The following is a 20,028-nucleotide window of genomic DNA, read 5'->3' on the forward strand; positions in this document are numbered from 1 at the left end:
CCGCGCCGCGCCGCGCCGCGCCGCCGAGTGCCCGCTCCCTCCCAGGACGGGTGGGGGCCTCTCCGCGCCACCCGCCGCCGCCGCCTCGCGAGGACGCCCGTCGCCCGCGCCGCCCGCACCGCGCGGGGCGCGCCGCCCCCGCCCGCCGCCGCCGCCGCCGCCGCCGCCGCCGCCGCTCGCACATGCCCGAGCCGCAGCCCCGCGAGCAGGCAGCGCCGGCCCCCAGCCCCGCGGCCCCGGGCCCAGGCTCCGGCGCCGTCCCTCCTCCCCAGCCGGGCGCCGCGGCCCCGGCATGAGGAGCGGGCGATGATCCCCGCCAACGCCTCCGCCAGGAAGGGGCCCGAGGGCAAGTACCCGCTGCACTACCTCGTGTGGCACAACCGCCACCGCGAGCTGGAGAAGGAGGTCCGCGCTGGCCAGGTAGGAGCGCCGTCGGGGCGCCGCAGAGACCCCACAGCCGGGCACGCCCGTCCGGCCTGGGGAGGGGGCGCGGCGCGGGCTGTCCCGCCTCCCCGGCGAGTTTGCGGCGCGTCTTTGTTTGCGGCCGCGGCTTTTGTGCTTGTTGACCGGGAAAGGGTGATGGGAGCGGCCCCTGCCCGCTCCCCTCCGTCCGGGACGGGCGGGCCACACGTGTTTCGGACCCTGCTGGATGGGGGTAGAGGCCACTGTGCCCCTCCTCCGCCGGGGCAGTGAGGGCTGCAGGGAGGGGCTGCGGGCTGGATCCGTGTTCCATGTGGTGGGAGAGTCCGCCCCAGCCAGTGAAGCGGCGACACCTCCCGCGTGAGGGTGTGGAGGTGGGAAAGGCTTGCATGGAGAGGGGGCCATAGGTCAGGGATGGGGAAGAGGCTGTGTCACACTCCCAGGCACCCCAGCCCCACCCAGCGCCCTCTCCCCTTTGGAGAGCGCTTTCTCTTTTCGCTGTCAGACTGGGCATATCCTTGGATCCCTCAGACCCCAGCCCCAGCTCAGAAATGGGGAGTGGAGAAAGATCCTTTTGGAAGGCCCCAAGGGCCTTGTCCAGGTGCTGAAAAGCGCACTCCTGCTTCTGGTGCTGGGGCCTGGCTTCTAGGCACATAGGAAGCTGGGGGGCCCTGGCTGCTGGAAGGACTTGAGGTTCTGCACAGGGGTGGACTCCCTGGTTTCTGCTGGTCAGTAAGGCCACGTGGGTCACCATCTTTGAGCTGGGCAGTGGTCTCCAAGAAAACGGGAAGGGAGGGTGTCTTCTGGCCATGCTTCAGGACAAAGGCAGGCACAGGTTACAGATTCTGCCAATTCTGCCCTTGACATCCAGGCCACAGGTAGGCACTCATGACAGAGATGACTCCCCCCAGGGTGGGCAGCAGGAGCCAGAGCTGGGCCTGGGCCCCCTGGGTTGCTGCAGGTTGAGAACCCCAGACTCGGGTCTGAGACCTTGGGGCCATGGCCTAGGAGTGGTTAGCCCAAGAGTTGCCGTGGGGATTTACCTTCTGAGGGCCACTTCTTGAGTGACGGGAAGTTCAGTCTAAGGAGCTGTGCAATTGCCAAGAGAAGCGTGGAGGTGGAGAGCGGGCCATCAGACCCAGCAGGCTGGGGGTCAGGATGTCTCTGAAGTCCCATGCTAAGCCAGCCCCCAGGCCTGCATGGCATCCAGCTCTGCATGGCAGTCCTTGTAAATATCGGAGTGACCTGTGCCTGCAAGCCTCTGGGTGGGTCTGGGTGGCCACTTCCTGTTACCTGTGCTTACACCAGCACTCTCCAAGTTTCTCCTCAGATTCTATCTCTGTTTATTGATCATAAAGGCAGTGCTCTGCAACCACGAGAGGCCTGTTAAGAGAGTGGGTCACAGTGCCCCCGAGAAACAGATGAACAAACAGGGCACCAGTCCCTGCCCTCAAGGAGTCTCTGTTCTGGTGATGCAAGTGTGAACAGGGAATTCCAGGGTGATGTGCAGAGTGCTAAGACACGGTTAGCCATCCTATGCTGGCTCCTCTCTGCTTTCCTTCCCTGAAGGCAAAAGAAGACAAGCCTCTCCCAGAGGTTGCAGCAGGAGGGATTTAAGTCTGATGTGGAAGAACTTCCCAGGGGTCCAAGGATTAGTAGGCAGAAGGCTGAATCTCCAGAATGCCTCAGTCCCACTCCCTTGCCTGAGGGTGGGTGGTCCTTTTTACTGCAGAGACTGGAGAGAGGCAAAGTGCCCCGGGAGAAAAGACTTCTCCAGCAGGCCTCTCTGCTGATAGTCCTGAAGTTGGTGGCCATCTTGCTGGGGTAAGATTGGGTTGGGAGGCACTGGAGCTGCTGCAGGCAGAGGTGCTGGGGGCTGCTCATGTGTTCCTCTCCCCCTCCCCTCTGGCTGCCTCAGAAACAAGGTCCCAGATTCACCCCTACCCCTGCCCCAGTGAGCTAACGTCTCCTTGAAAGGGACACTGCCTGCCCTGTATCGAGGACAGGGGGAATATAGGGCACCGGTGGAGGTTAACCCTTGTTCAACCACAGAGGAGCCAGGCCAGTCCTCTCCTTCTCTCTGGGGTGCAAAAAGGGGAATGTCAATCTGAGTGGGCGGGAGAGTTCCCTGGCTGTCTCCCCTGTCGAGGACTGGCCCAGAGTAAGGCCCATATCCAGATGTATGCTGCCTACTCCCCAGGGCACCAGGCTCTGTTTTTTGCAGGGGGGACCTGGGGACAACCACCTGACATCATGAGAAAAGCACTGTGGAACCCTGGCATCCCAGCCAGGGGTCCCTGGCCTCTGCTCTCCCTGGTACCAGCCACCACGGAAACAGCTCGGTTTTCCTCAAGCACTCAGCAGCCAGGTTTCCCTGGTCTTGGCTTGGCATAGCCACCTCTTCTTCACTCCAAGAAAGCCCCGCTGAGGCCCTCCGTGGGCAGGCTTGGCAGTGCAGCTGGCTGAGGAGGGGGCCCAGCATGGCCACCTTCAGAGCTGGTTAACAGGCTTTGCTCAGCCCCTAATTGCTCTGCTGGAGTCTGGAAGCAGGGAGCAGTGGGCAGATAGGAGGTGCCTAGTGAAGGGAAGGGGCACCAGCAGTGCTGTGGTGCCGGTGCAGTGCCCTGCCTGCCGCCATGCATGTTCCCTTCCAGGTCGGGGGGACAGGGTTGTCAGCCAGGGGATGTGCCAGATCCCCCTTGCCTGGCACAGCCAGCTGGGCACGGCCCTGGTTCTGGAGTCACGAGTTCCTGATGTTCCCTGGGGTTGGAGCAGGGGGAAGGGTTAGTCTGTGAGGCTCCCGTGGGAGAGGCATATGTAGGCAGGGCTTGGGGAGCAGGATTCTGCCCCTGGCAACCAGAACTCTGGAGTGGGCAGACTGTGGTCCCAGAGAAACATTTTCCTTCTCCCTGGCGCGGTCTCCACCATGGGCTGCTGCCTGCTTTCCCTGTTCACCCTTCTGACCTAGAGGCAGGTGAGATGGTTTGTGGGGCCTGGGATGTACGGGGAGCACCTGAGACCCCTCCCTTTGCCTACAGTGGGCAGTCCTGGATGTGGGGCATCACCACAGCTGGTAAGCTAGGAAGCTAGGGAGAGGGAGCCACAAACCCCAGAAACCAAAAATCAATGAGAATGAGTTCTGGGATGAGGATGGGAGGGGCAGCATGGGCAGGATGGGAGGGTTGACATGGAGGGAGAAGTCCAGGGTGCAGCCCCCACATCTCATGGCCTCCACGCAGCTTGAGGATGCATCCTGACTCCCTCCCCTTGAGTGAGCTCAGGCAGACCTGCCCCTGTGCCCCATGTTGGTCAGGAGAGGTCAGAAGCAACGACCACACCAGACTCCTGCCTTCCTCCCCAGGGCTGGGGAAGGGGCTGAGCGGCACGGCCTCGAGCATGCTCTGCGTCCCTCACCTTCCTCGCAAGCACCATGTTTAGTCCATACATTGGGTGTATGCTTTTAATACTTCCCTTAAGAAAAGGCTTCTGCTCTTGCTAAAGGAGTTTGGAAAGTACCCTGCTAGTGCACGTGGGTGTGAGGGGTGTTCCTGTGCAAATATGCTGGCAGCTCACACGCATTACACAGGAGTGGACACCTGCAGGACCAGAAGGCAGCTGGGCACAAGTGTGCTTGTACACTTAAGGGCACATGTGAGTACTATGAACGTACGAGTGTGTATCTGTATGGTACCTATGTGCACTAGCATGTGGTGTGTGTGCCTGAGTGGAGGCAGGGAGGCTCTTTGCCCAGGGAGCCCCAGCTCCGAAGCTCCAGAGACCCTAGCTGAGGCCTGCTGGGATAAGGAGTCTCCATTCTCTTGGTAGGGAGGGCTGGGTCTTGGGTTTCATGGGAAACCTTTTCATTCCAGCAATTAAATAGCTGGAGGCCTCTGCTGAGGAGATTAATGAATTCTCCCACCTGGGTCCAGGGCAAGGTGCCACTGGCACTGCAGGTGGCACTCTGGGCTTGTGGGGAGAGCTGCTTTGGGGCTTGGCTGATTGTATGGGGTTCTGCATGGGCCCCGGAAAACAGTGGAGCCCTGGGGAACGCTCCTGAGGTGTGGGGATGGGAAGGGGCACCCTGCCTGCAAGGGAGTGCCAGCCTCTCTCTGGAGCCTGGAGCTGGGCATCTGAGGGGGAGGGCGGCGGCAGCATCTGGAGCCCTGAGGCCAGGCAGGGCACTGCCAGCTCCCTAGGGCCTTATTAGCCTAAGCTGCTGCAGCATCTGGAGCAGGGTTGGGGAGGCCTGGGTGGCTCAGCACAGTGCCATCAGGAGATTTCCTGACTTCCCCAGCCAGCCCTGTGGCTGTCTCCCATGCCCTCTGCAGGGCTCAGGACCCCACTCAGGTTGCAAGCTCTGGGGTCCAGCCCAACCAGGAAAGGCCAAGAATAAACAGTGCACACCTTTCGTGGCGGGGCGGGGGTGGGGGCGATGGCGGGCACAGCTCAGAGGCCAACACAGCCAGGCCCACTGGTGTTTTTGAGGCTCCCAGTATATTGAAAAATGAAGAAATGCCAGCACAGGACTATACAAATTATATAAATAATCTTAAATTATTTAAAATGTTTCATTTTTGACAAAGGAGTTCATGGTCATGCTTTAAAATATTTAACTGTTGTTAGAGGATGTGTAATGAAAAGCGGTGTTCCTCGCTCCGCCTCTCCCACACCCTCAGAGGCAACTACTTTGAATGCTCTGGACTCCTGTCATTTTACCTCCCCAATTATAAACAATATATTTCTTCTTCTACTGTTTTTTTTCTTAGACAGATTCTCACTCTGTTGCCAGGCTGGAGTGCAATGGTGTGATCTCGGCTCACTGCAACCTCTGCCTCCTGGGTTCAAGTGATTCTCCTGCCTCAGCCTCCGGAGTAGCTGGGATTACAGGCACGCGCCACCACGTCCAGCTATTTTTTTTGTATTTTTAGTAGAGACAGCGTTTCACCATGTTGGCCAGGATGGTCTTGATCTCTTGACCTTATGATCCGCCTGCCTCAGCCTCCCAAAGTGCTGGGATTACAGGCGTGAGCCACCATGACCAGCCCTTCTTTTCTTTTTTTAATGAGATAAGGTCTCGTTCTGTCACCCAGGCTGGAGTGTAGTGACATGATCACGGCTCAGTGCAGCCTTGCCTCCTAGGCTCAGGTGATCCTCCCACCTTAGTCTCCCAAGGAGCTGGGACTACAGGCAGTGCCACCATGCTCGGCTAATTTTTGTATTTTTTGTAGAGATGGGGTCTTGCCATGTTGCCCAGGCTGGTCTCAAACTCCTGGGCTCAAGCGATCCGCCCACCTTGGCCTCTCACAGGCGTGAGCCACCTCTCATGTCATAAACAATATACTTATGCAATGATTTCTTGGTTAATTACCATCCCCTCCTTGTGCCCCCTCACCCTAGTCCTCTGTGCATTTGTCTAGCAAATATTTATGTGCCAGGTGCTGCCTGGGGAGTGGGGAACCAGCAGTGAACAAAGCAGACGGGGACCTGGCTGATGGGGCTTCTGTTTGAGGTGCAGGAAGCACTGAACAGGCACTTTGATGGGCAATGGATAGAGCCATAGCAGCTGCCACCTCAGATGGGCTGTCAGGGCGGGCTTTTCTAAGGAGGTGACATTTCAGCATCAGCCTGAGTGAAGGGAGGGAAAAAGGCTTGGGGCTCTCTGGAGGATCTCGGAGAACATTCCACGGAAGGCTGGTGGGGGGCAGAGCGGGGTGGAGCAAATGAGTTCAAAGAGAAGTCTGGAGCTATTGGATTCTCTGCTAACTACGATGAGAAGCCATTGAAATATTTTGAACTAAAGGGTGTCAGGACCTGAGTAACATTTCACAGGATGATTTTAGCTGCCATAGGTGATGTAGACAATAGAGCGTGGGAGCCAGGGGAGCAGCAAAGAGGCAGTGGAGGGCTGCTGGTGAGAGATGGGATGGTTACAGCTAGGATGGTTGCTGCAAGGTGGTGACAGCTGGGAGGCTTCTACGTCTGTTTTGAAGGCAGAGCCTACAAATTTTGCTGATGTGTTAGATATGGGGGGTGAGGGAAGAAGAAGAGATAAAGACAGTTTTCAAAGTTTTTTTTTCCACCTGAAAATAAAGTAAATTCAGGTGATGTTTACTGTTTATGGGGGCAAGTGCAGCTGTCCAGGAATGCAGAAAACAGGAAAAGTTAAAAAGTCACTTCCAGAATGAAGAAGGCAAGAGAAAGGGCAGGAGATGTCATGGAAAGCCAGGATGTCCCATTTTGTTTTGTGAATTCAATGACCTTTTTATATTTTCCTGAGGATGTAAATTTCTATTTTCCCCCCAAAGAGTTTTATTTTATTCCCTGCATCGAGAGAGTTTCCTCTGGGTTTTTAGCATCTAATGTGTATGTTTTGGTTGATTTCACATGGGAAGCTTTCATCAAGTGTCCAGTTTCTCCTGGCTGTTGGGTCATATTTAAGAATGGGGCTGTGGGGCTCAGGGATGTGTGGGTGCTACTGTAAGGTGATCAGGTGGCAGGCTGGCCTGCTCATTGTAGGGTCATCAGATGTCTGTATTCTGAGGTCTTTGGGACAACTTCCTGCTCGGGCAGATAGAGTGGTGGTGGTGGTGTGTCCTGGCTGCCAGCGGTTCAGGACCCAGGCAGGGAAGGGACTGGGGTTTCACGGGTCACTGGCTTTCAGTACCATACCTCATCCTCTGCTGTGGCCAATGTTCCTGAGTCCAGAGCATCTCATGCCCAGTTTCTACAGAGAATAAACCCCTGGTGTTGTGTGGTAAGGAAGGGGGGTATCTCTCAGCTTAATAAGTTGGGAAGGGGACCAGGGGGTCCTGAATTGTAACCAGCCTCCCTGCGTTCAGCCGTAGCCTCACCTCCACCTCTGCCGTCCCCACTGCCTGCAGGTCCTACCAACACCTTTCAGGGGTGCTGGGGGTGACCCGGCTCGCTACTTAACACAGATGTTTCCCTCCATGTGGCTACTTTAGTTCCAGCTTCCTCTGCTCCCCTAAGTCAGTTTCGAGGCCTCAGTCACTTTCCATATTCAGCCATATTCAGTTGTATTGAAATTTCTCATTTGCTCATATCTCTTCTCTTTCTTCTTGTGAGTTTTAAATATTTTGTTGACTTTTTTTTTTTTTTTTAAGACAGAGTCTGGCTTTGTTGCCTAGGCTGGAGTGCAGAGACATGATCTCTACTCACTGCAACCTCTGGCTCCCTGGCTAAAAGGATCCTCCCACCTCAGTCTCCCAGTAGCTGGGACTATAGGCACGCACCACCATGCCCAGCTAATTTTAGAATGTTTTGTAGAACGGAGTTTCACCATGTTGCCCACACTGGTCTCAAACACCTGAGCTCAAGTGGTCTGCCCACCTCAGCCTCACAAAGATTACAGGCATGAGCCACTGTGCCTAGCCTGACATTCTTTTTTTTTTTTTTTTGAGACAAGGTCTCTATCACCCAGGCTGGAGTGCAGTGTTGCAATCTTGGCTCACGGCAACCTCTGCCTCCTGGGTTCAAGCGATTCTTGTGCCTCAGCCTCCTGAGTAGCTGGGATTACAGGCACCCACCACCACACCCAGCCAATTTTTGTAGTTTTAGTAGAAACGGGGTTTCACCATCTTGGCCAGGCTGGTCTCGAACTCCTGACCTCATGATCCACCCGCCTTGACCTCCCAGAGTGCTGGGATTATAGACGTGAGCCACGGCACCTGGCCTTCAGCATTTGATTATGATGGACCTTGGTGTAATTTACTTCATGTTTGTCTTTCTTGGGGTTCATTGAGTTTCTTGGTTCTGTGGATTTATCTTTGTATTAGTTTCTACAACAAATTACTCCAAACTGGGTGGGTTAAAACAACAAAAATTTATTCTGTCACAATTCAGGAGGCGTAAGTACAAAGTTGAGATGTTGGCAGGGTGGTGGTCCCTCTAAAGGTTCTAGGGAAGAGTCCTGCCTTGTCTCTTTCAGCTTCTGGTGCCTGGGCCACACCCTCCTGGCTTGCGGCTGCAGAACTCTAGTCTCTGCCTCCGCCTCCACATGGCCTTCTCTTCCCCCTGAGTCTTAGAAAGACACTTGTCATTGGATTTAGGGTTCCCTGGGTGATCCAGGATGATCTCATCTTGAGATCCTTAATTATGTCTGCAAAGACTCTTTTTTTCAAATAAGGTCACATTGATAGGCTCTGAGGGTCAGAATGTGATGTGGACATGTCTGAAGAGGGGCACCATTATTCAACCTATCATAGTAGCTTTTACCAAGTTTGGAAAAATTTTGGCCATTTTTTTTTTTGGAGAAGCAGTTTCACTCTTGTCACTCAGGCCAGAGTGCAATGGCACGATGTCTGCTCACCACAACCTTTGCCTCCTGGGTTCAAGCGATTCTCCTGCCTCAGCCTCCTGAGTAGCTGGGATTGCAGGCATGCGCCACCACGCCCAGCTAATTTTTTGTATTTTTAGTAGAGATGGGGTTTCTCCATGTTGGCCAGGCTAGTCCTGAACTCCTGACCTCAGGTGATCTGCCTGCCTCAGCCTCCCAAAGTGCTGGGATTACAGGTGTGAGCCACCACGCCCAGCTGGCCATTATTTCTATAAATTTGTCTTATTTCTCCTACTTTTTTATTCTATCCTTTGGGATTCCAATATATATATATTAGGATGCTCGACAGTGTCTTACAGATTATGAGGCTCCAACTTTTTTTTTTTTTTTTAAAGAGATAGGGTCTTGCTCTATTGCCCAGACTGGATTGCAGTGGTGTGATCATAGCTCACTGCAGCCTTGAACTCCTGGGCTCAAGGGATCTTCCTGCCTCAGTCTCCCAAGTAGCTGGGACTACAACTGCTTGCCTCCATGCCCAGCTAATTTAAAAGTTTTTTTTTTTGTTGGTAGAGACAGGATCTCACTATGTTGCCCAGTCTGGTCTTAAACTCCTGAGCTCAAGCCAGCCTCCCACCTTGGCCTCCAAAGGTGCTGGGACTATAGAAGCCCAAGCAACTTTATTTTTCAGTACTATTTTTCACCTCTGTGCTTCAGTTTGGAAAGTACTATTGCTGTGTCTTCAAGTTCACTGATTTTGAAATTATAGTGTCTAATCTGCTGTTATTTCCATTCAGTGAATTTTTCATTTCGATACTATACTTGTTATCTTTAGATGGTCCACTGGGTTCTTTTTGAATACCTCCCATTCCTTTCCTCATGAACATCTTTCTCATGTTTTTTTTTAAACTCTTGAGTATATTGAGCTATCATCTTTATCACTTCTGAGTCTTGTTTCTATGAAATTATTTTTCTCTTGATTATCGGTTATGTTTTCCTACTTCTTGGCATATCTAGTAATTTTTAACTGAATATTGGACATTGTAAATATGCTGTTAAGTCTCTGGATTTGTTATTGTCCTTTAAAGAGGGTTGGGCTTTGTTCTGGCTGACTAGGTAAATTACTTGCAAATCAGTTTCATCTTTTTGAGGCTTTTTTTTTTTTTGAGACAGAGTCTTGCTGTGTCACCCAGGTTTGAGTGCGGTGGTGCAATCTCAGCTCATTGCAGCCTCAACCTCCTGGGCTTAAGGGATCCTCCTGCCTTAGCTACTGAGTAGCTGAGGCTACAGGCATCTGCTACCATACCTGGCTAATTTTTTGTAGAGATGGGGTGTCACTATGTTGCCCAGGCTGATCTTGAACTCCTAGGTTCAAGTGATCTGCTTGCCTCAGCCTCCCAAAGTGTTAGGATTAGAGGTGTGAGCCAACATGCCTGGCTTTTGAGGCTAATTTTTCTTTTTCTTTCTTTCTTTCTTTTTTTTTTTTGAAGCGGAGTCTTGCTCTGTCGCCCAGGCTGGAGTGCAGTGGTGTGATCTAGGCTCACTGCAACCTCTGCCTCCCGGTCTCAAGCGATTCTTGTGCGTCAGCCTCCTGAATAGCTGGGATTACAGGCTTTTGCCACCACACCTGGCTAATTTTTTGTATTTTTAGTAGAGATGGGGTTTTGTCATGTTGGCCAGGCTGGTCTTGAACTCCTGACCTCAGGTAATCTGCCCACTTAGGCCTCCCAAAGTGTTGGGATTACAGGTAGGAGCCACTGTGCCTGACCTGAGGCTATTTTTTTTTTTTTTTTTTTAGATGGAGTTGCCCAGGCTGTAATGCAATGGCTCAATCTCACTGTAACCTTCGTCTCCTGGGTTCAAGCGATGCTTTTGCTTCAGCCTGCCAAGTAGCTGGGATTACAGGAGCACGCCACCATGTCCAGCTAATTTTTTTTGTATTTTTAGTACAGATGGGGTTTCACCATATTGGTCACACTGGTCTCTCCCTCTCTTTCTTTTTTTTTTTTTGAGATGGAGTCTTGCTGTGTCGCCAGGTTGGAGTTCAGTGGCATGATTTTGGCTCACTGCAACCTCCGCCTCCTGGGTTCAAGCGATTCTCCTGCCTCAGCCTCCCGAGTAGCTGGGACTACAGGGGTGTGCCACAACGCCCAGCTGATTTTTTGTACTTTTAGTAGAGCCGGGGTTTCACCGTGTTATCCAGCATGGTCTGGATCTCCTGACCTAGTGATCTGTCCGCCCTGGCCTCCCAAAGTTCTGAGATTACAGGTGTGAGCTATTGCGCCCAGCTTGGTCACACTGGTCTCAAACTCCTGACCTCGTGATCCGCCCACCTCAGCTTCCCAAGTGCTGGGATTACTGATATGAGCCACCACACCAGGCCCTGAGGCTAATTTTTAATTTGTTACGGTAAGTCTAGGTGAGCCTTTTCTCTAGGGATAGTTTAGCCCTACTACTAAGGCATAATCCTTCTGTGGTCTGATTAAATATTTTGGGTGATCAAAAAGATTCTCAACTCTAGCAGGCTGGAGCTTATCTCCCTGCCATTGTTGAGCTCTGAGAACTTACCATTTTATTGCTCCTTTCGGTGTAGTCTCACTGAATTTCACTATGCACATGTGAAGTTTAGTATTCAGCAAGACTCAAGAGACCCCATGCAGATTTCTGGAGTTTTTTTCGTAGTTTACTCCTTTCCAGAACTCTGCTCTGCTGCAACTTTAGTACCCGGACCTCCCTGAACTCCTGTCTCCGTGTTCTCAACTCATGATGAACACCATGCTCTGCTCGGGCTTCCCCTCCTTGAATTATAGTCTGGAATGTTCCTCCAGGCAGAAATCCGGAGATGTTACTGAGCACGCCTTGTTCATTTTCCTTACTTCAGGGATTACAGTTCTGGATTTCTAAAAACAGTAATTTCTCTTTACATATATTCTCTATTTAGAGACTATATATATATATTTGAGACAGGGTCTCACTCTGTTGCCCAGCCTGGAGTACAGTGGTGTGATGATACCTCACTGCAGCCTCAACCTCCAGGGCTTAAGCGATCCTTTCACCTCAGCCTCCTGAGTAGGTGGGACTATAGGCACAGGCCATCATGCCCAACTAATTCTTTTTTTTTTCTTTTCTTTTCTTTTCTTTTTTTATTTTTATTTTTATTTTCTTTTTTACCAAAAACTCCTGAGGACATACCAAGTAACCCCAGCTAATTCTTTTGTATTTTTTGTAGAGATGGGGTTTTGCCATGTTGTGCAGGCTGATCTCAAACTCCTGGGCTCAAGCAATCCACCAATCTTTGCTTCCTAAAGTGCTGGGATTACAGGGGTGAGCTACTGTGTCCAGACTTCATATATTTTGAAGCAATAATTTTCTCATTGTTTATGGTGGGAGAGTATTTATTATGGTTGCAGTAGAAGCCTTTTTACTGGCATTTTAATCAAGTTTTGAGGAGGAGAGGACGGTGTTACATGCATGTGGTCAGTTCGCTGTTCTTAACTAGAAGTCCTAGACTCCTGAAGTATATTTAAATACTTACGTGTAAGGCTGGGCGCGGTGGCTCACACCTGTAATCTCAACGCTTTGCGAGGCCAAGGCAGGTGGATCACTTGAGGTCAGGAGTTCGAGACTAGCCTGGACAACATATCAAAACCCTATCTCTATTAAAAATACAAAATATTAGCTGGGCATGGTGGCACCCAACTGTGATCCCAGTTACTTGGAAGGCTGAGGCATGAGAATTGTTTGAACCCAGGAGGCGGAAGTTGCAGTGAGCCGAGATTGTACCACTGCACTCCAGCCTGGGTGACACAGTGAGACTCTGTCTCAAAAGACAAACAAATGAACAAACAAAGCATGTTATGTTTAATAAACATGCTTTCTAAGGCAGGTGCAGGGGCCTGTAATCCCAACTACATGGGAGGCTGAAACAGGAGGATTGCTGGAGCCAAGGAGTTTAAGACCAGCCTGGGTAACATGATGAGACCCTGTCTCAAGAAGAGGGTCAAGGCTGGATGCGGTGGCTCACGCCTGTAATCCCAGCACTTTGGGAAGCCGAGGCGGGTGGATCACGAGGTCAAGAGATCGCGACCATCTAGACCAACATGGTGAAACCCTGTCTCTACTAAAAAATACAAAAAATTAGCTGGGCATGGTGACGCACACCTGTAGTTGCAGCTACTTGGGAGGCCGAGGCAGGAGAATTGCTTGAACCTGGGAGGCAGAGGTTGCAGTGAGCTGAAATCACGCCACTGCACGCCAGCCTGGCACCTGGTGACTGAGTGAGACTCTGTCTCAAAAAAAAAAGAAAAAAAAGAAAAAGAAAAGGGTCAAGAAAAAAAAAGCTTTTGGCTGGATGCTGTGGCTCACACACCCAGCACTTTGGGAGGCCGAGCTGTGTGGATCACCTGAGGTCAGGAGTTTGAGAACAGCCTGGCCCACATGGTAAAACCCTGTCTCTACTAAAAATACAAATTAGCCGGGCATGGTAGCCAGTGCCTGTAGTTTCAGCTTCTCTGGAGGCTGAGGCAGGACAATTGCTTGAACCTGGCAGCAGAGGTTGCCGTGAGCCAAGATCACGCCATTGCACTTCAGCCTAGCCAACAGAGCGAGAATCTGTCTCAAAACAAAACAAGACAAAAAGCTTTTATTACTTTTATCACACAACAAATATCTCATGCAATGTAATCATGCTATTCACAAAATAATAATAAGGTTTGTACAAATTTTAATCCATAGTGTCCCACAAGCACAGGACATGGTTGTGAAATTGTATTAATACCTAGAATGTGTTCTTTCATTCCTGTTTGTGTATTATTGTAACTGTTTGTTAAACCTCACTCAGTGATAATGTCAGTGATGTAAGTTGGTAGCCCTTCCTGAAGGTGGTCTGGGATCCCTAGGGTAGATCCGGTCCTAGGTGACCTCCTTGGCCAACAGCCCCTCTGCTGCCCTCCTTCAGTCCCAGGCTTACTCTTGGCAGGCAGGCCACTGGTCCTTGGAGGAGAGGACCTAGCCAGGGGCCTTTGGTGGACAGGAAGGGAGGAAGGCCCTCCCTCTCCCGGAGTTACTTTCTCTCCTGACTTCTGAGCCACTTTCCATCCACCTGACCCCAGCTTATTGTGTCTGTCTTTCTGTTGCCTTGTGAGGTTGGTGAGGCAGAGCAGCCCCAGCAGCGGGTGGAGGTTGCTTCCTGCTCAGGGGCTGTTGGGCTTGGGAGGGCCGCCTCCGACGTGACTGGGGCTATACCTTCCACTCCTCCTCCTCCAGGTGGACATTGAGCAGCTGGATCCCCGCGGCCGGACTCCCCTGCACCTGGCCACTACGCTGGGGCACCTTGAGTGTGCCCGTGTGCTCCTGGCTCACGGCGCAGACGTGGGCAGGGAGAATCGCAGCGGCTGGACAGGTGGGCAGCCCTGCTCATCCTGGCCCCACAGCCAGGGCCCCCCCAGTGTCAAAGACTTATGGTTGGCTGACAGGTTCTGCCCTGTGACCTTTCCTCCCCTCCGCTAGTGCTCCAGGAGGCTGTGAGTACCCGGGACCTGGAGCTGGTGCAGCTGGTGCTGCGGTACCGGGACTACCAGCGGGTGGTGAAGCGGCTGGCGGGCATCCCCGTGCTCCTGGAGAAGCTGCGCAAGGTGAGGCCCAGCCTCTCAGCTTCCACAGGAGCCCTTGAAGCCATCTCCAGCGCAGACTTAGCCTCTCTCCCCTTCGTCCTCCAGGCCCAGGACTTCTACGTGGAGATGAAATGGGAGTTCACTAGCTGGGGTAAGCGGGCTGCGCTGGGGTGCTTCTGGGCTCTCTCCCACTTTGGGTCCTGCACCTGCTCCCTGCCTGGAGTGTGTTCCTATAGCTCTTCCGGTGGCTCCCTCCATCCCTTAGCTCAGCTCAGGGCCACTGCCTCAGCAAGGCCTTTCCAGATTGCCCCAGACACGGTCTTGATTCCATGATTATTCCCTTCACCCTGTCATGATTTGCTTACTGTATTCATGACCCGCCACTCCTGGCTAGAAGGTAAGCTCCAAGAGGGCAGTAGTCCTGTCTTTTTCACTGTTGTATACTCAGTGGCTGGAACAGTTCCTAACCGTAGGTGTTTCATAAATATTTGTTGAAAGAATGGATGAAAGAGTGAGTGAATGAGTTAACAAATAGTGGACACTAGGGACTTAGTGGTGACAGAAGCACACCCATCCCAACCTTAGGTTGCTCTTCTGTGTGAGTATGGTCTACAATGGCCAGGGAGGGGGTTTTGGAGGAGAGGCTGCTCTCTCTTCAGTTCCCTCCCCTGTTCCTGGCCACACGGATCCCAAACCCTTTGCCCTGAGCTGGCCCAGGCTGGATGGGCCAGACCAGTCAAAGCCACCTCCAACCTCCACTTCCACCCAGTACCCCTGGTGTCCAAGATCTGCCCTAGTGACACCTACAAAGTGTGGAAGAGCGGACAGAACCTGAGGGTAGACACTACGCTTCTGGGCTTTGACCACATGACCTGGCAGCGAGGGAACCGCAGCTTCGTCTTCAGGGGCCAAGGTCAGGCAGGAAGGAGGTGGGGCAGGGTGGGGACAATGGGAGACAGCCCCACGCCACCCCTGATCCCCCTGTGCTGTTCCGTGGCTGGTAGACACAAGCGCTGTGGTCATGGAGATTGACCACGACCGCCGGGTGGTGTACACAGAAACGCTGGCACTGGCCGGGCAGGACCGGGAGCTACTGCTGGCTGCCGCCCAGCCCACCGAGGAGCAGGTGCTGAGCCGGATCACTGCGCCCGTCGTCACCACGCAGCTTGACACCAAGAATATCTCCTTTGAGAGGTAGGTGGGCATGGCCTTGGTCAGCCTGGAGCCAGCCTGGTGGTGTGCCTACCTCACCTGGACCACTCTGCTTCCCCAGGAACAAGACTGGCATCCTGGGCTGGCGCAGTGAGAAGACGGAAGTGGTGAATGGGTATGAAGCAAAGGTGAGGCTGCAGCTCACAGCTGCCAGCCCAGCCGCACTCTTGCCTGCAGCAAGCTGTGCAGGAGATTCTGACCTCCCTTATCCAGCCCTAGAGGTGCAGAAACAATGCAGCATAGTTGAGCACTTATATTTGGGTTTAAAGCACTGCTCTGGTATTTTATATGGATGTATACACAGGGCATGTGCACAAGCACACATTTAATCCTCACAACAACCCTTTCTGTAGGTGCTGTTCTATTAGTATTCCCATTTTACACGTTTATTGAGTCCTTTCCTTGGCATCCTACTTCATCTTCACAGCAACCCCAGGAAGTAGGCATGATCAGTCCATTTTATAATGAGGAAATAGAGACTTGGAGTGGTTCTGTGACCTGTACAAGGTCACACAGCAGTTAAGTGGCAGAGCGGGGGTTCATATCCTGGCTGGCCTGACCCTAGAGCCAAGCCTTTATCCCAAAAGACTCTGCCTGTCACTCTGAGACCCCTATGTTGCCCAGCACATGAAAGCAGGAACTGACAGATGTCATGGGTTCTGTGTGTGGCATCTCCTCTAAAAGCCTCCCCTACTTCTGTATGCTGGGAAGGCCTCTGTGCTACCCCCACCAACACATGGACCATGCTGTTAGAACTCCATTTTAGTGTCTCCTTATAGAGATTGTAAGCCTCAGGAGGGCAGGGATCATGTCTGGCTTGTTCACTGTATCCCTGATGCCTACCTCAATGCCTGGCATGTAAAGGCTCCTCAAAAAAGTGTTTGTTGAGTGAATAAGTGAATGAATGAATGACCTGATGTATTTATTTACCCAAAGGCCTGGAGCAGAGTCTCTCCAGGACGCTTTGCTTACGGGAAGTATTCCCAGTGCCCTTGGGGGTAAGACACAGTGGGGACCAGAACTTCCTATAAGCCCTTTCTTCATCTGTCCCCAGGTATATGGGGCATCCAACGTGGAGCTCATCACCCGGACACGGACAGAGCATCTTTCAGAACAGCACAAGGGCAAGGTCAAAGGTAATGAGGCAGAGGTGGATGGGAGAGGTGTTGCAGGACTGCAGGAACCAGCTCCCACTTCAGCCCTTCCATCAGTATTCCCACTGGCATCCTAGCAAGAGCCCAGTTGCTTTATTCAGGCAAATAAATTTCAATTCAGGTGCCAAGCCCTAATGATTGGTAGTGGCTACCTAGAGTACTAAGAAGATTCTAAGGACTCATCTGGGTTCAGTGGAGAGGCATGCTACAAGTGATTACTAATGTCAATATTGGATTTGGGAGGGGAGAGAAATGTCACATATGCCATTTATTGGCTATTCTAGTTCTAGTGGGACATATCCTAGGTAGAAAGTTGGGGGACCTTGCCATAGATTCTATATGCCCACTGATGCCACACCTGATTCTCTGGGTACCAGATACCGTATCTGAGGTGAAAAGGCATAATTTTTACCTCACAGGGGAACAAAATGAAGCCATGAATATGAGAGTGCTTGAAGCATAACACACACGTGCACTCGCACACCCCAAAATGCTCACGGAGGGCAGGCGCTTAGTGTCCAGGGTCACCAAGCTGGAGAGTAGCACTTTTGAAAGTTGCTCCTGAGCCCTAGGCCTACTTTCCTGTTTAACCTGTGTGCACAGAGGTCCTGGACCCTGGCCCTTGGAGCCCTCAGTCCCCTTCAGGTGAAGGTGCCTGGGTATGTGGTCGGGTGAGCAGGCCCCACTCCAGGAAGCGGCCTCCTCCCTAGGTCTTGGATGCTGTCACCTCTGATGAGGTGCCCAGGTGTGTGTGGAGCTGCAGTGTCCTCTGAGATGCCACATTTCTTGTAGGCTGTAAGACGCCTTTGCAGTCCTTCCTGGGAATTGCTGAGCAGCACGGGGGCCCCCAAAATGGGGTGAGTGTGTGCAGGGGTGCCCCTAAGTGGAGGGGTGTGGACGTGACTCAGGAGGAGGCTTGGGAGGTGTCCTGCTTAGCATGGCCTATGCGGACCTCCTTTCCACAATGCCCAAGGCTGTGTCAGTGCCACACTGGCAGAGGGGACAGCTCGGGGGCCCCGTGGCACCAAATGAGCTGGCCTGGCATCAGGAACTGAGGGGAGCTCCTGGGCCCCTCCCCATGTGGTACAGACCCTGATCACTCAGACTCTGAGCCAAGCCAACCCCACTGCCATCACTGCAGAAGAATACTTCAACCCCAACTTTGAGCTGGGCAACCGTGATATGGGCCGCCCCATGGAACTGACCACCAAGACACAGAAGTGAGGCCCCTGCCAGTGCTGGGGGGGTTGGGGGCTGGGGCTCTAGCAGATGCTGGGAGGCCATGGCTTCCTGCAGTGTCCCTCACCCCTTGGGATCTGGCGGGGGCAGGTTCAAGGCCAAGCTGTGGCTGTGTGAGGAGCATCCCCTGTCCCTGTGTGAGCAGGTGGCCCCCATCATTGACCTCATGGCCGTCAGCAATGCGCTTTTTGCCAAGCTCCGGGACTTCATCACCCTGCGCCTGCCTCCTGGCTTCCCGGTCAAAATTGGTGAGATCTCATGGCCATTTCCCCTGAGCCCGTGGCATGCCAGTCGGGGTTTAGATGAGGTCGGGGCAGGGCTGAGGCTGAGGTGTGAGGGGCTGGGTGGTGGCGCCTGATGGTTTCCTCATCCTCAGAAATCCCGATCTTCCACATCCTTAACGCCCGCATCACCTTTGGGAACCTCAACGGCTGCGACGAGCCGGTGCCATCGGTGCGAGGCAGCCCCAGCAGCGAGACGCCTTCCCCAGGCAGCGACTCCTCCAGCGTCAGCAGCTCCAGCTCCACGAGTGAGGCCCCCTCCCAGCGAAAACGCCTGCCCCGCGGCTCTCCTGGTCGTGGGCTGGGGGAGGGGGCGCTCCCTCAGCCGTGCCTGACCCAGCCCTGCGCCCCCAGCCTCCTGTCGCGGCTGCGAGATCTCCCCAGCGTTGTTCGAGGCCCCGCGCGGCTACAGCGTGATGGGCGGCCAGCGGGAGGCGGCGACCCGCGACGATGACGACGACCTGCTGCAGTTCGCTATCCAGCAGAGCCTGCTTGAGGCGGGCAGTGAGTACGACCAGGTGCGTCTCCGCGGGTGCGTGGGGCCACGGGACTGCGGCACCGCCCCGGCTAACGCCCACGCCTCCCCTCAGGTCACCATCTGGGAGGCGCTAACCAACAGCAAGCCAGGCACCCACCCCATGTCCTACGAGAGTCGCCGACAGGACAGGTCAGTGCCCGCTGGGCCGGAGAGAATCCTCCGGAGAGGATCTTGTCTCCTCTAACCCAGGACACAGCCCGGAACCCGCGAGGCCCTCGGGAGGGACCTTCCTGGTATCAGGATGGTTTCCGCCACCACCCTTTCCTGGCTCCGAGGCGGCAGGCAGGGGGCAGGGATCGAGGTCTCACCGCGGCGTTCAGACTCTCCCCAGGCACTGACGGAGAGAATTTGGTAGGGGCTGGGCTCTGCTACGACCAGGTGGGGGCCAGGGCGACGCGGGACTGACCGCCTCCACTAGAGGGTGCTGGCCTTGCGCCGCCCTGGAGCCTCCACGCCCTGTCCCGGCGTCCGGCCGGTGGGTGGGTGCGTCCGGGAGCCCGCGACATTCCTTCCCCGCCCCCAGGAGCGCCCCGCCCACGCCACAGCGCCAGCCTGCGCCCCCGGCATCAGTGCCCAGCCCTCGGCCCAGCCCAGGACCGGGTTCCGGCCGCCACGTGTTCCGGAGCTACGACGAGCAGCTGCGGCTGGCGATGGAACTGTCGGCGCAGGAGCAGGAGGAGCGGCGGCGGCGCGCGCGCCAGGAGGAAGAGGAGCTGGAGCGCATCCTGAGGCTCTCACTGACCGAGCAGTAGCGCCCCCTGCTGGGCCCTCGCCTGCGCCACGCGCACCACGCCCAGAGACTGGAGCCTGTGCGCCTGCCGAGCGGCGGCTGGAGACTGGAGCCACCACCTCGGGGGTGCAGCAGCGCACCAGGCACGGTTCGGGGAGGGATTCGGCATGGGAGCGGAGTACCTTTCCAGGCCAGGGCCCTGGAGGCAGCTGGCACGGCCTGGTCCCCTGCTTTGCTGTATCCTGACCCCCAGCCCGGTCCCCTGGGCTCAGATCTGTCCAAGGGCGGAGCCAGGCGGTCCTGAGGGGGAGATTAATCCTTAGAGGAGCGCTGTCCCCATCCCTTGCTCCTTCTGGCCGGTCCGCATTTCTGTTCACTAACCCCACTCCAGGACACTGCCCCTGAAGCCTTTGCATCTCTGCTCTTCACCCCTGGGGGGCAGCTGAGCTCCCCGCGTGCTGTGTCGCTGCTTTGTCCCAGACACAAACCAGCACGTCAAGGGCCCAGCCCCTCCCCCACCCCGGCATTTCAGCGTCAAGTGCACTTAGC

The 20,028-nt window shown here is 54.2% G+C and overlaps 1 protein-coding gene across 1 annotated transcript; it reads left to right on the top strand.

The window, feature by feature from the left end:
• Positions 1-306: 306 nt before the first annotated feature.
• On the top strand, positions 307-19,501 carry ANKRD13B (ankyrin repeat domain 13B). Its single transcript, XM_012449299.3, has 15 exons — positions 307-420; positions 13,979-14,114; positions 14,222-14,346; positions 14,431-14,476; positions 15,095-15,238; positions 15,330-15,519; positions 15,599-15,665; positions 16,592-16,673; positions 17,484-17,548; positions 17,781-17,911; positions 18,021-18,178; positions 18,307-18,459; positions 18,566-18,729; positions 18,802-18,878; positions 19,273-19,501. Exons 1-15 carry the CDS (start codon positions 307-309, stop codon positions 19,499-19,501), a joined length of 1,881 nt encoding a protein of 626 aa, XP_012304722.1.
• The last annotated feature ends 527 nt before the right edge of the window (positions 19,502-20,028 follow it).

Source organism: Aotus nancymaae, unplaced genomic scaffold, assembly GCF_030222135.1.
Source record: "Aotus nancymaae isolate 86718 unplaced genomic scaffold, 86718_ANA_hifiasm-v0.15.2.pri h1tg000072l, whole genome shotgun sequence".
In the NCBI taxonomy this organism is placed as follows: Eukaryota; Metazoa; Chordata; class Mammalia; order Primates; family Aotidae; genus Aotus; species Aotus nancymaae.